At 43.1% G+C, this 14,255-nt stretch overlaps 1 protein-coding gene across 1 annotated transcript in view; it reads right to left on the bottom strand.

Annotated features, from left to right (window-relative positions):
- Positions 1 to 2,846, bottom strand: part of FAM155A (family with sequence similarity 155 member A) — a 574,270-nt gene extending 571,424 nt beyond the window's left edge. Inside the window, exon 1 of the mRNA XM_029210375.1 lies at positions 1,953 to 2,846. Within this exon, the coding sequence (XP_029066208.1) occupies positions 1,953 to 2,846 (894 nt within the window). The remainder of the gene's footprint in view (positions 1 to 1,952) is intronic.
- Positions 2,847 to 14,255: the final 11,409 nt, after the last annotated feature.

Genomic DNA, 14,255 nt, shown 5'->3' with positions numbered 1-14,255 from the left:
GTACCGTATAGCTATGATGATATAAGTATAAAGTTGATGATGATTTCAGGTCAAGAGGAAAATATACATTTATACATATTTTAAACTTGAATATTTAAACAAAAACATATTTGACAGACTTATTTGAAAATATGCTCTAGCATATTGACAATGTAGACTATCATTTAAATACTGAAACTATACAAACTGGAATTACTAGAAATTTCTACGAGAGTTTACGTTCAAGGAAGCAAGCAAATTCAGATTATTACAAGGGATCACTTTGAAACATAAATATATTGAAACCTTTGCAAGCTTTTTATTAGTAGTAGAATTAGCAGGCACATCAGTTTCCTTGCAATTCTGATGCAACGTATCTTGTCAAAATAAATAACTGCAATAAATACACTAGTCATTCTTTATTAATTTCTACCATTAAGATTAAGTTTAATTCCCAGGCATGACTTACAGGGGTATGGTTAAGGAAAATATGTAAAAAACTTTTAAAATCCATTTATCTAATGAAGCAGCATTCTAAATTAATGTTGTATATGCAATATTATTATTTGCAAAGAAGATATGTTTCTGGTCTTAAAGAATGTTGGCAAAACAAGTTTAGTTTTAGTTTAGCTTAGTTGTCAAAAGCACAACTAATCAATCCAAACTAAAATACAGCCCTTGAACTATGTTCATTTTAAGTAGGTATCCCTTAGGCCAGCTCTCTTGTGAAAGCATCACAGAATCTTTTGATCCATACTGCCCTTGATTACGCTTTCTGGGTACAAAGCAAGTGAGGCCAAAAAGGGACATTTGCTGTCTTCCTGTGGAGAGGCTGGGGAAGTAATGAAGAGAAAGATAGAGAGAATGTGGTGCCTTATTTATTTTGAAAAGCAATACTATTTTATTGCACTCTTTAAGAAATTACCTTTGGAACAAAACATTAAGGCTTACTGAGATTCTGTCATCATTTCTTCCCTACTAAAAGGTCACTGCAGTATCTTCATCTTCAACAGAGCTCTTGAGCAAATCTCATTTCAGCACCACGGACAGCAACACGTCTACTAGGACAAGCGCCCATGGTTGCATTAGCCATTTCTTTAAAAACTTGCATACACTTCTTTGTGAATCAGCAAGGATTATAGCCATTATTATATTAATAGGAAGGAGTTAAAGGTAATATACGTTATTAATGAGTTCAGTATTTTTCATTCATAGATCAAGCATTTGCCAATTAGTACCACTGGAGAGCATCCTGAAAATTCAAGCTAATTACATAAGGTGGCTGATAAAAAATCTAACATTGATCAGTTATCACCAGATACTTAATTAAAGCTTTCTACTCATAATGAGTCTCCGATCAATAACTATACAAGTTTCTAAGAGAAAACAGGAAACTTATGTGAGTAAATACGCTTAGGTAGGCCCGCAGACTTTCCAAATGGCCAGAACTACCCCTGTAAAACAAGTAAAACACTTTTTTAGTTCTTCCTACATAAACAGCCACAAACACTTTCTCTTGTCCCTTCGGCCAACCAGCTTAATGATGTCACAATCAGAGAGCTCATGTGTAAGGCCCATAAGCCAGACCATACATGCCTGTCTCAGACTATTCTCATTTTCGCTGCAGTCATCAGTATGCAATCCCATCCCTGTCTCCCTAACAAGCTTCACTCAAATTCCATTTCAAAAAAAAAAGGCAACAGAGTTTGAACCAACTCCATAGCACTGGCTTTATTATCTCAGAAGACCAGGGTCTTCCTGACCTTCCCAGGATCCCAGAAGAAGGCACCAGTCCACCAGCAATCCACGGGATAGTCCCAATCAAGCAGCAAGTCAAGCTCTTATAACCACAAAAACAACGGTGAAGTAACAAAAAAACCAGAGTCCAAAAAACATTTTAATACTCTAGAAGACGCCTCAACCAAACACACACGGATAAAAGCACAAGGATGGGGAAAATCCACTGTTCCTACCTTACAGTCCTCAGGACACGATTTCACCGAGTACTCCTCCGATTGTAAGTACTTATGGAGCACGCTTTCAAACTCTTCGTATTTCTCCTGAGCGTGGTGGTCGTAGTCTTGGTAAGCCTCGACGCACTGCCTGCAAGTGGTCATCTCACCGCCCTCCTTGAGCACCACATCCAGACTACAGTTCAAAGTGTTGGGACTGGACAACCCCGAGAACAACTCCCAAAGTGTGTAGGAATTACAAAATGAAAGGTAAAAATCCGACAAGTTCCAGAGCGGAGTTGGATGCGTGCCCCTCACCTGCTGCTCCTCCCCCGCGGCCGCCAGCCCCCGACTCCAGTTCCCGGCGCACACGGCGTCCGCGCTCTCCACCGTGAAGCACTGGCCCGAGGAGGCGCCCTGGGGGTAACAGGTCTCCAGGCGCCACACGGGCTTGGCAGAGTTGCCCAGAATAAAAGCCTTGCCCCGGTTGTTTCTGCCTCGGCTGCCCTTGCCGCCGCCGCCGTCTCCCGGGGAGGGGGGCAGGGTGGGGGACGAGGAGGCGGCGAGGAGTCTGTGCGCCTGGGCGGCGGGCGAGGACTCCCCCATGCTCGCCAGGAGCGCGGGCCAGGAGGGCTCCTGCCGTTGCTGCCGCTGCTGCTGCTGCTGCCGCTGCCGCTGCTGCCGCTGCTGCTGCTGCTGCTGCTCCTTGTCCCGGGTCCGGGTCAGCTTGGCCTCGGCGCAGAACCACAAGTGATCAGAGAGCAGGACTGTGAAAAACAAGAGAGATGCCAGAGACAGTCGCCATTTCTGAGCCCTCTCTGAATCGATGAACGGTTTCTCGTTCTCCCGGGGTGCCGCCAACCAGATTTTTAACCCGTCGTCATACTGCCGACACATCCAAGCACCCCTGGTCATATTTTGGGAACGCACAGCCCTGGCCGACTCCACCGTGAGGGCTCCTGTGCCGGTGTCACCACGATATGCATTGACTTAAAGGGTTTAATTTCCTTATCCCCTCCTCCCGTTTCTTCTCTCTCCCTCTCCCTCTCCCTCTCTCCCTCTTTCTCTCTCCCTCTTCTCTCTCTCTCTCTCGTTTTGCCTACATAAATATTACCAGGCTTTGGAGGAAGATATGACTTGCTTCCGACCTAATCATCAGCCGACCCCATCCTCTGTAGAGTGGGAAACAATAATGCAGAGAGAGAGGCTGGGAGGGAGGGAGGGGGGGGAGAGACAGTCGGAGGCTGGGGCTGGCGGCCGGCGGTGAGCGGAGTGCAGGAGGTGATGGTGGAGGCGGCGGAGTGGCTGGCGCTGCCCCTCTCACCCAGGCACTGTCAGGGCGCGCGTCCCCATGGCCCCGCCGAGGACAGCCCTCTCTCGCCCGCCGGGGGCATGCCGCGTCTCCGCTGCCCGCTGGCGGCGACCAGAGCGCCTCCCCAGCTCCCTCCTCTCCTCCTCCTCCTGCTCCTACTTCTCGCTCTCTCTCCGCGAGTCCGGAGCCTGGGCCGCCGCCGCCGGCAGGGCTCTCCCTCCCCCCCACCCCCCACCCCGCGCTCCAACTGCCGCTGCCGCCGCCGCCGCCGCAGCCGCAGGTCTGCCCGCGGGCGCAGCCGCCGCCGGGCTCCGACTGCTGACGCCGCCTCCCCCGGACCTCGGGGCCGAATCGCCGGGGCTGGGCCTCCGGAGAGCCACAGTCATCTTCAGTCCCCGGCTAAGTTGCCGCCATCTTCGTCCTGGAGAAACACTTTTTTGGGGGGGAGCGCTGGGTTTTGCGTCATCTCCTCCCGCGCCGAGATGTCTCCATCCTGGCGCATTGGCACGGGGCTCGGCCGGGGCGGAGGAGAGGGGCGAGGACGCCGGGGTCCGGCGCGGGTGGGGGGGCCTGCACTGCTGCGCTCCGACGCTCGCTCTTCCCCTTCCGCACACCCTCCCCACGTTTTGGGTTTTTTCTTACTGTTATCACTGGATAAAGTCAGAATGCGGACTGCAAGGTTGAGGATGCCTGCAAATTTCTTCAGCATCTCCCGCTCCCTCTCTGACTCCGGAAAAAGTCCGAGTTGCCGGCGGGTGGTTAGAGGCTTCTAGCGGGGCGAGGGTCTGGGTGTCACCTCCTTAACTAAAGAATAGTCGACTTCAAATGAAAGGTTGGGGGCATGGGAGTGAACATGAATTGGCTGGCGGAGGTGGAGGAGGTGACATCTGATCCCTCTGCATGTGCCTCAGGATCCCTAGACAACTAGAGATCAACAGCTTCCCGTGCATCAAATCATCTTAAATGATTTTAGTATACGGAAGGGATATGTGCGCGCATCGACATCTTTAGCTGTATATAGGACAGCGACATTTTTCATAAAGTAGAAGGAGATTAGAAGTGGCCTCATAGAGTCTTAGGAAAAACTAGTAAGACCTCGGCTCCCAAGGCTCACTGCCCAGCGCAGAGTTTCGAGTTCGACACCCTGACCTCGGAGGATTCCCCCTCCAGCCTGCAGCACCCCAAGCTCCCGGGACTCCCGCTCCGAAGGCCTGCGCCCCAGCCCCCACCGAGCGGGGTTTTGCTATAGCCCAGGACTTCCACAGCAGCGGGCCATCAGGCTGCCCGGGTGGCAGCCGCGGCAACCCGAGCCTCTGGTGCCCCTTAGCGTTGGCTCTCGGAGTTCCGAGAAGGAAAAGCCTCAGTCGCTCTGGGAAAACCAGGGGTTCTCTCTACCCCGCCTCACGTGGATCAGTGCTGGGGGCAAACAGCAGTCTCGTTTTATCTGAAGACCCTGCCCACTTCGCCCCTCACTCCCACCAGCGCTGCGAGGGCAGGAGACCGTGCCGGGGCCAGCGCCTCCCCATGCGCGCGCACCCGGAGCGCAGCACTGTCCTGAGCTCTCTCTGGCTGTCGCAGAGGACAGCGGTTTGTTCCACCGGGCACTCACCGTGTCAACCTCCCTTCCCTGCTTCCTAATGACTGTACTATTCTGTAGGGTGCACATTCACATGGGCAGTATTAGGGTGCCATCATTCCAAGCAGCTATGTTGAGAAAACAAAAGGATGGATCATCCGTATTCACATTCCTTAAGTGTTGGCAGGAGGGAGAAGTAGATATTTTTTAAAAGGTGAGTTGCAAAAGATAATGGGCCGGATTCAACCAACCAGTCCTTTCTGCGGAATACTAAATTTTACCCATGTAAACTGTAAGTTTCTAAAAACGATATGCAGTGACCGTCAAAGCTTGGTGCAACGTGACAGCTTTTTGATCTGTGTCATGTAATGTTTTACAAGACAACCTGTATAAGTATATACCATGCTGGCACTTTGGCTTTTAATGTGTTGAATTTTAGCTACATAAAAGATCTAGAAACTAAAAGATATACTTTCTATGGCAGGTTTGTCCTTACCTTATAGCACCTTTCAGTAGGCAAATTTCCATGTTGAAAATTAAACATGAAATGAAAACATTTTATCTGAGCTTTGTATAGGAAGCCAGCATAAGCTGAGGAAATAGTCTTTTCAATTCTTCTCTTTTGATAGTTTAAATTATTTTGACATTGAATACAATATTCTCTCGACCAGTGATATGGATAAAGATATCCTTTGGAAAAATCCCTGTAAATTTTAGAAAGCATTTTGTTTCGTCCTCTACTTTTTTCTTAAATTTAAAACGTCAACCCTCTTAAACCAAATCAGATTTAAGTACAACATAAAGTCCACTTGTAGACATAAGTGAATATATCAGTGTGGCATTTTCTATTGTATAAATAAATACAATACATGTGGAGGATAATATCAGAAGTCTTGATTTCTACTTCTCGATAAAAGACCTTGCAGAACATGAAATTGAACATATCATATTCTAAATCCTGAAATGATTCTCCCTCTCTTTTGTTTTGAACTTGTTGGCCCTCTGTGATAAAATACAGATGAAGTGTAATAATCCAAGGCCTTTCTTTCTATAAACACAGGGTGAGGATTTTTTTTTAATTAAAAAAAATTTAAGGAATTTTTTTGCTTATCCGTCTATCTATTTTTATCTCTATCTAGAGGCAGTTGTTTAATACCTGGGTTACAGGATTTAATTTCATACTTCTTTCTCTTACCTACCTCTTCATTTTTCTTCACCCTGTTTCTTCCTAATCTAAAGATGCTGCCTGGCCAGGTTTATATTTTTCTTGATCTCTACTATGCAAGATAGAAAGCTCAGAAAATCCTTGGCTAAGGAAGTCCACATGGTGTCCTTGAGTGGGGAAGCTCACACAGAAAGTTCACAGGCAGACTAGACTGAGTTTCAGAGCAAAAGATGATCTGAGCGTGACTGGCTTTTTAATGTAAGAAAGCAAAATCCGCCAGAGCCCTTCTGCTACCCCGAAGGGAGAGAGGTGGGCAAAGTGACTGTTAGGGTTCCAAGGCTGAAGTGCCTGACTGGACCCCCACTCCCCAGCTGTGCACCACCCAGCCACCACCCAACCCTGCTTCCCCCTGCCCCGTGTGCCTCTGATCCTGGCAGTTTGGACTTTCAGCTCAGGTCAGACTTGCTCTTGTTCACAGGGGTAAATAACACCCCAAGTGAACGTAAGGAAGACCTGAAGTTATGCTTCCAAGGAAAAAGTGGCAGATGTTCTACTGAAATGAATTACCATATTTGCTCTTTTTTTTTCCTCAAAATACATATTTCTTGTCCCAAGTCCAGCACATCACAATTCTTACTAACTCTCTTTCCCAACTGTCCACTCCATGCACATTTTCAGCTTCAAATTTCATGTCCGGTAGCCTGGAGTTGTGCTCTCTGTTGAACGCTCTCGCTACTGACAGACAGACCCATTACCTAGGGGATGGACTTTAAAGCCAAGGATCAACAGAGCTATTGCAATCAAAGCATTCACAACCACTCCAGACAGTGTTCCCCGGCATCGCCTCTACTGACACATGGGGTCAGACGCTTCTCCAGCGTGGGGTGGGGCTATACTTCACACCAGGTTCAGCCACCTCTCCGGCCTCTACTCACAGCACACCAGCAGCACACGCACCTCTCCCCAGTTTTGGCAACTACAAATGTCTCCGAGCACTGCCAAATGTCCCCTGGGAGCAAAATCACCCTCGTTGAGAATCACTGCTCTAGAAACATCTCAAAGTGGTGGTTTCTTAATTCATATCTGCATGGGAGAAGTTCTGGCATCACAGATGAACCTATAACTTCTGCTTTATATACAGGGAACTTACAATCGTCACCCAGAATCACCACCTCCTCATACATCTCTTGTTACAGAATACTTTTAAAAGACTAATATTGAAAATACTGCAACTCCCTTAACCTCTCACTCTCTTCTCTATAGAAAGTTAAGGGGATAAGTGACACTTACTTAAATCTGATTAATGTCAGAATTTTTCTCCATAATTCCAATAAAAATATTATTTATTAACCAGACTGTTCATTAATCAGGCAACTGTCTGTTTGTACTTTATACATAGTATATAATAAACTGAACTAAATATATGTGTATATGCTCATAAATGTAATTACTATTACATGCACATTAAATACAATATGCACAATGTAGAAAATTACAAAATGCAAACAATTTTAAAAGTCTTAAGTAATCCCAACACCCAGATATAGTCACTATTTCCATTTTGCAGTATCTCTCTAACATTTATTTTATATTATGAAACCCCTGTTTTGTGACATTTACTAAATCAGATTTCTTTTAAGGACTGAAGTAGGAAGTCTGATAGCATACGTATTCACATGTACTAGATAATAAATTTTCCCCTCAGTACTGCATTGTTAATTTTAACCAGAGACACACGAATTCTAATGGTGTCTCAAAATATTAGCATCTCTCTTTTTCCCTGAGCGTGTGATTAAATCAGAAAGAGAACTAGGAATGGGGAAAAAAAAGAAATGAACAATATATAAAATTAAAGGTGGCGCAGTGGTTGAGAGTCCGCCTGCCGATGCAGGGGACACGGGTTTGTGCCCCGGTCCGGGAGGATCCCACATGCCATGGAGCAGCTGGGCCCATGAGCCATGGCCGCTGAGCGTGTGCGTCTGGAGCCTGTGTTCCGCAAGGGGAGAGGCCACAACAGTGAGAGGCCCGCGTACCGCAAAAAAAAAAAAAAGGTTCATTACTCTCAAACAAGGGGAAGAAGCAAAGTCAGGCTCTGTTATTTTTACCTTAGTATTAGTCATATCTAGCCAAACTATGTCTCACAAGATATTTCAATGATGCTTAGTAAAAGTCTAATACACTGCAATAGCGTTTTACTAATTTTTTTTTTTAATAATTGGGATAATACTTTCTACAATAGCCTATAGTCAATTCTTTGTTTTTAGGTAATCTGGACCTTGCCCCCCTCTTATAGTTCCCATGAATTAGGATGTTTTAAAATAAGACGACTTTAAGGGTACATGCCCTCTGAAAGTAAACTGTCAACAACCAATCCCACTTCTGCTTGCTATGTGTTGGTCCTAGAATGAACCATGAGGAGGCTGAGATGACAGACCATGTCCAGCCTCTTGAAGCTTAGTCAAGGGGAAGAGGAAGGGACGGACTGGGCCCGCAACCACAACAGGGCGGGGAATGCTAATGGATTAGCGATTTGCGAGGCTTCAGAGGAGGAGGGATGAACTCCAATCCGATTTTGAGAGGGACCAGGATAGGAAGATACTGGGGTCATTGAGTGACATTAGGAAGGATCCTTGAAGAAGACCCCCAATGTTGAAGGACCCCAGAGCACTGGAGGACCGACGGGTGAGTGGGCTGGCCTGGAGTGTGAGGGCACGTGGCGAAGCTGAAGGAAAAGACCAGAGAACAGGGCTGGACTCTCTCGTGAATGATAATGTATCATGAGCAAAGAAACTGGCTCTTCTCCTGAAGGTGGTTGGGATTCATTGAGGAAATTTAGATAGTGATTTAAAAGTTGGTTTTCACTAACATCACCATTCACTAAAATCAAAATGAGAAATACGTGCAGGGAAGGTGTTAACCAGGTTAGTAAATACATTGCTTCTTGTTAGCTTATCAGCTCAAATGTAGCACAGTGGAAAAGAAGAGCAAATAGCTTGGCTGGTATGTAGGTTTCATTTATCAGAAAAAGTAGGCTGTGGAGTCTAGGAACTCCTACGTAGGTTTTACCTAACAGTGTGACTAACAGCACAGAGTAGCTTAATACACAGGCACATTTCAGAAGGCAGCTGAATAGTACCCAGTTGCAAATATATTGAGGGATCTGGTGATTAAACGTGCTTCTTACAAGAGAACATTGCAGAAATAATCTACATATATATCACAGCTCTGTGTTCACTTTTCTGGGTGTCATTTATGCTTATATCTTTCGAAGAATTCAAAGTGCTGAAGTTATTTGATTATACTTATTTTCATGAGACTGTACTTTTATTCCTATTTAAATGGCTAAATTGTTATGAATTGGAAAGGGGATATTTCTTTTACTTTGGTTCTATCTTATAAAAATAATTAAAATAACATGTTTTGTCCTCTTCTCAAAAATTTACCTTTATTCCTTAGAGTTAATTATCTACCAAATAATACCATAGAAAAGTCAAACCGAGAAGAAATATTTTTTTTCTAGTGAAAACCATTACTTGAATATGCCAACTCCATAAATCAAATATATAACAATCCTGAGCTATTTTCTTTTTTCACTTTGAATGTCTTCTGGATGCACAAAAATAGGCACCTCCTCTTAGTTGTTATGACACTGCTTATGTGCCACACGTAAGTGAAAACAGATCATGTTCTTATATACCTATTGTTCTAGAAGGGCATTTTGTGCTTTCAGAATTCACAAATAACGTGCAAATTCTTGACCAACATATCTATATTTTTAAAAACAAATTATGGATAAAGAGCTAATGAAGAGTACGCTAAGCTTATTTATAAAGAAAATAAGATTAAGCCTTTAGATTTAGGCCCACTATAGTTTGCTAATATAAACTCTCTTTAAAGAAGAGGGCAGGTTCTAGCACCATCAGGTACCTGAGGGCTCTGGTTAATTACCAACAATGGTAAATGTGCCAGAGTTGCTCTGAACCTCAACTGACCTTGACTTGATTGGGTTGGTTGGGCATAACTAGAACTTGCTCTCTATCTTCCAGTGTGCTCTAGCTCAGTGGTTTTCAGACACTGGCGGGCAAAAAAATCAAGTGGAGGCTTGGAAATTTGTGCCGCTCTCCAGAGACCTGCTTCAGTAGGACTAGGATGAAGTCCAGAGAAATTGCATTTTTAACAAGTCTCTCTTGGTAACTTTGTATGACCAGTGAATCCGGCTATCCACGGTGACGGCCCTGCTGGATAGAGCAGCCCATGTCAGTCAAATTAGAGTACACACTCTAAATTCTAAACCAATATCAAGATCCAGCTGTTAGAGGATGTAATGTTAGATAATAGTATTTGTGATTAAGAGTTAGCACATGGAGGGTTAGTTCATGAACACTTTCCATAGAATGCAAATATAGTATACCAACACATACCATTAAAAAATCTACATCATCATCATAGAAATTACTTATTATTTGCCAAATACTGTCCTGAGTATATGTGTAAACACACACACCAAATTTTGCAAGTAAAGAAGTCACAAAGGGAAAACACTTCCTTCAAGATGTACAGGGCAAGGTCCAAATGGAGAAATGAACAAAAGTCACTGAGAAATATAAGAGAAGATTTGAACAGCAGCAAAAATCAGCCTGTGTCTAAATAGGAAGATGATTATTATACAGATGGAAATTCTCCCCAAATTAATGTACATATGCCTAAAAATAAGGTGAGATTATTCTTCCTGAAAGTATCCCCATATAAGAGGGAGCCATCTAATATTTGAACCCTTACAAAATGTTTCATGCTGTGGGGCCTCTCTCTACTGTACCCCAAACTTCTTCTGGGGAAGACACATCCCCTACAATAAGACCCACCAATGTTAATTTTACATGCTTGCAGAGGATACCCAAGGGAGTTGTTAACCTAACGAAGGAAAACTTTTTTAAAGGAGGTAAATTTAGTTATTATTTCTGGGGTAATGATTCCACAATATTAAGTATCAGATTTCATTTTAAGTAAGGATGTCAAAGATCACAGTAGAAAACAATATAATGTTCATGTGGCAGTGGTTAAGAATACATTTTCAGGGATTTTTTTTAAAGAGAAAAGAACATTATCACCATTATGCAAATGCATTCTCTGGTTTGGCACAAAATTTCCCAGGGGCATCCTCACAGAACCATCTAAGTGCTGCTCATCAGGCAGAAACAGAGTAAAGTTAGTGACAGTTATTGTCTCTAGTGGTGACACAAGTTCAGATACTCACAAAAATGCAAGTGGAGAGTTTGAGTAATATTTTTTGTTGGCTTGTGAGAGTGTAAAAAGGTGTTTCAAAATTAATGTATTACTTTATGTACTAACTCAAATAAGTGTGTATCTAAATCTATACATAAAATGCTATGAGTAGACATTTGCTATTTAATTTCATTTTCATCCTTAAATTTGATAAGTACAAGCTTATAGAAGGCTTTTTTGGGTAAGTTTCTGATTCATCAAAAGGGCTGGGCTTTAGACACATTCTATTTCGGTTTCCCTTACATTCAGGCACAAATATGGTTTGTTTAATACAATTTCAATTAAAGCAGGAATTTTCTGTAGAAACTGATAGCAAGATATAAAGGTAATCTGGAATCATAAGTAGATATTAGAATGGATCCTCCCTGAATGTGCTCACGCACAGGAACGTCTGCCTCCACCTTCAGCTGCCCTTGAGACAGGACGTCTCCATGGCTCTCCCTTCGTGACTGGCCTCTCCATCACAAGACCCAATAGGCTATTATGGAAAGCAGACTAGGAGGGGGATATAAATGGTGACTTACTCATTCCATGAACAACTGATGCAGGATCCAGCCTCTGTCCTTCCATATCTCTCCAGTGTTCAGAGAATCTCCAGCCAGAGCTTAGGTGAGTGAGGCCAGGTGGACAGATCTCAGAGTACCATACCTGGATGGTTATTCCCAGATACTATAGTGCTGTTCTCACACTACCATACAGAGAATGGATTTATGACACCAGCTACAGATTTAATCACAAACTGAAATCAGATACATCCACCAAAGAGTAGACAGTAATGTATTTCTCTCTCTGGCTCTCAGACCTTAAAATCAGCACAGATGGTAGTGACAGAGGTCAGGAGAAAATCAACTGTCAACAGAGAGGAGGGAGAACACACCTAAGAGATCTACATCCAAAGGGAGTGGCCACCCAGTTGGGAGCTTTCGAATGCAGGTGAATTTTAAAGTGAATAAATAAAGAGGGTGATAACCTTACCATGTGCTAAAACATATTTTAAATATCTAATAATTAAAGCAACGTGTAAGTGGCCTAAAAGTAGGCAAAGAATGGGGAAAAATAAAAACCACAGAAACAAGACCTATAAAGAGTTAGCATATGATAAAGGATTAGGGAAAATATAACACAATAAATGGTTCTGGGACAATGGATTAGATATTGATATATGAGTTCATTTATATATTTACTTCTTTCGCATAGTCTCTAGACATGTTAAATAATTAAATATGAAAATTTAAACAACAGTGGAGAAAATATGGAGGAAGGCTTAAACCAATGAAAAAATTCATGTGATAAATTATAAGATTTAACTTCATGAAATAATTAATCTTTTGTTTGTAAAAAGTTATAGCTATGACTGAAAGGAAAATGAACTCTTACTTATTCAGGGGTGTTGCATTCATGTAGCTGATTCACTCCCTGATACTGAAACACATTTCCTCCACAAGCTTATAAACATACAGGGTCAGAGTTTTTGAAATACTGTGCAGTGTGTATTCATTCATCCATTCAGTTATAAAGCAATCTAGCTGCACAGTCACTAAGCGTTAGGTAAGTTTCTTAGTCTCCTTAACTAAAAAGATCAACATTTAGACATGTTTCTTTAACTTCACGGTGCTCACAGTCTAGAAATATAGGTAGATATTTTTATACTGTGCTTTTAAGGGCTTTACATTTTTGTAAACTAACCTGCTCAAAAGAGCAAGTGTGTCACCAATACAGTCTACTTTGTGAATTTCTACTACTATTAAGACCTGGCTAAGACATAACTTTTTCCCTTCTGCCTTCCTTGACCATTCCAGACAGAGCTAAATTTATTCATTTACCTATTTAGCCAATATATACTGCATATCTACTATTTGTCTTTATAGGAATATAAATGAACAAATATGTCCTCAACGTGTTCTGAATAGAGCTGCAATTTTACTACTGACTACTTCCCTCTTTAGTTTTTCCACAATATTCTATACAGCAGTGACTCCTAACCATTTCTGGAGTGAAGTATCTCTGATACTCTGATGAAAGATCTGCACACTCTCCCCAAATGAAGTTTATTGCTCATACACTCAAGATTTTGCCTACAGTTCTGCAACATTCAGAGACTTCCTGAAACTCCATCATAGGCCATTCACATCGGGTCAAAAAATACCTGTTGTAGACCTTTCCATCCTGGCATGTGCCCATAAGTACTGCCTGAGTTTGTTTATACATCTGCCCTTTTAAAAATAGCAACAAACAAACAAACACCTAGTTGTAAGCTCCTCTCAGGCAGAATGTCTTTTTGCATTTACTGCAGCTAACAGACTAATAGTACATATCAATATCTATTGAGTGAAAGTGAATACGTGTGAAGAAATAATTCAACAGGACCTCACATAACTTTTCCTCGAATACATGCTCCATGAATGATGCTTATGCCCATACAGTGCAACTACACCAAAGACAACTGACTGCATACAGCATCAGTTAGGATTCCTTCTGTTCAAAGTGACAGGAAAAAATACTGAACAGGTTTAAATAAAGATCACTTTATTGGCTCACGGAACTGAAAAGTCCAGAGGTAAGCCTTCGTTCAAGCATAGATGGATTCTTAGGGTTGAACATTGTCTTCTTGGCTAATTTTACTGTCCAACTTTCTGCTCTGACTTCTAATTTGCTGGCTGTGCTCACATGCAGGGGCTTCACTTATGTGGAAGGACTGTGTCAGCAGCTGCTACCTCATAGGCTTCAAAGCTCAAGATCATCAGAAATGACTGATCCTCTTCCAGTAGCTCCCACTGAAGTCCTGAGGCTGACTGCGGTTGGAGACTATTAAGTCATGTGCTCACGTCTAATGCGATGGCTATGGTTTAGCCTACCTCACATGATCCACACCTGGGACTGGGGTTGATCCCCACCCCAGCCATATGCACTGAACCTAAGAGTGGCTCACCTGTAAATGAAAATCTGAGGCTGTTGTGTGGTCTAGGGTGAGTGGATGCAAAACACTCC

The sequence above is a fragment of the Monodon monoceros genome, unplaced genomic scaffold (assembly GCF_005190385.1).
Source record: "Monodon monoceros isolate NGI ecotype Baffin Bay Population unplaced genomic scaffold, NGI_Narwhal_1 Super_Scaffold_8, whole genome shotgun sequence".
Taxonomy (NCBI): domain Eukaryota; kingdom Metazoa; phylum Chordata; class Mammalia; order Artiodactyla; family Monodontidae; genus Monodon; species Monodon monoceros.
The sequence above is the reverse complement of the archived record's forward strand: the minus strand, read 5'-3'. Positions and strand labels throughout refer to the sequence as shown.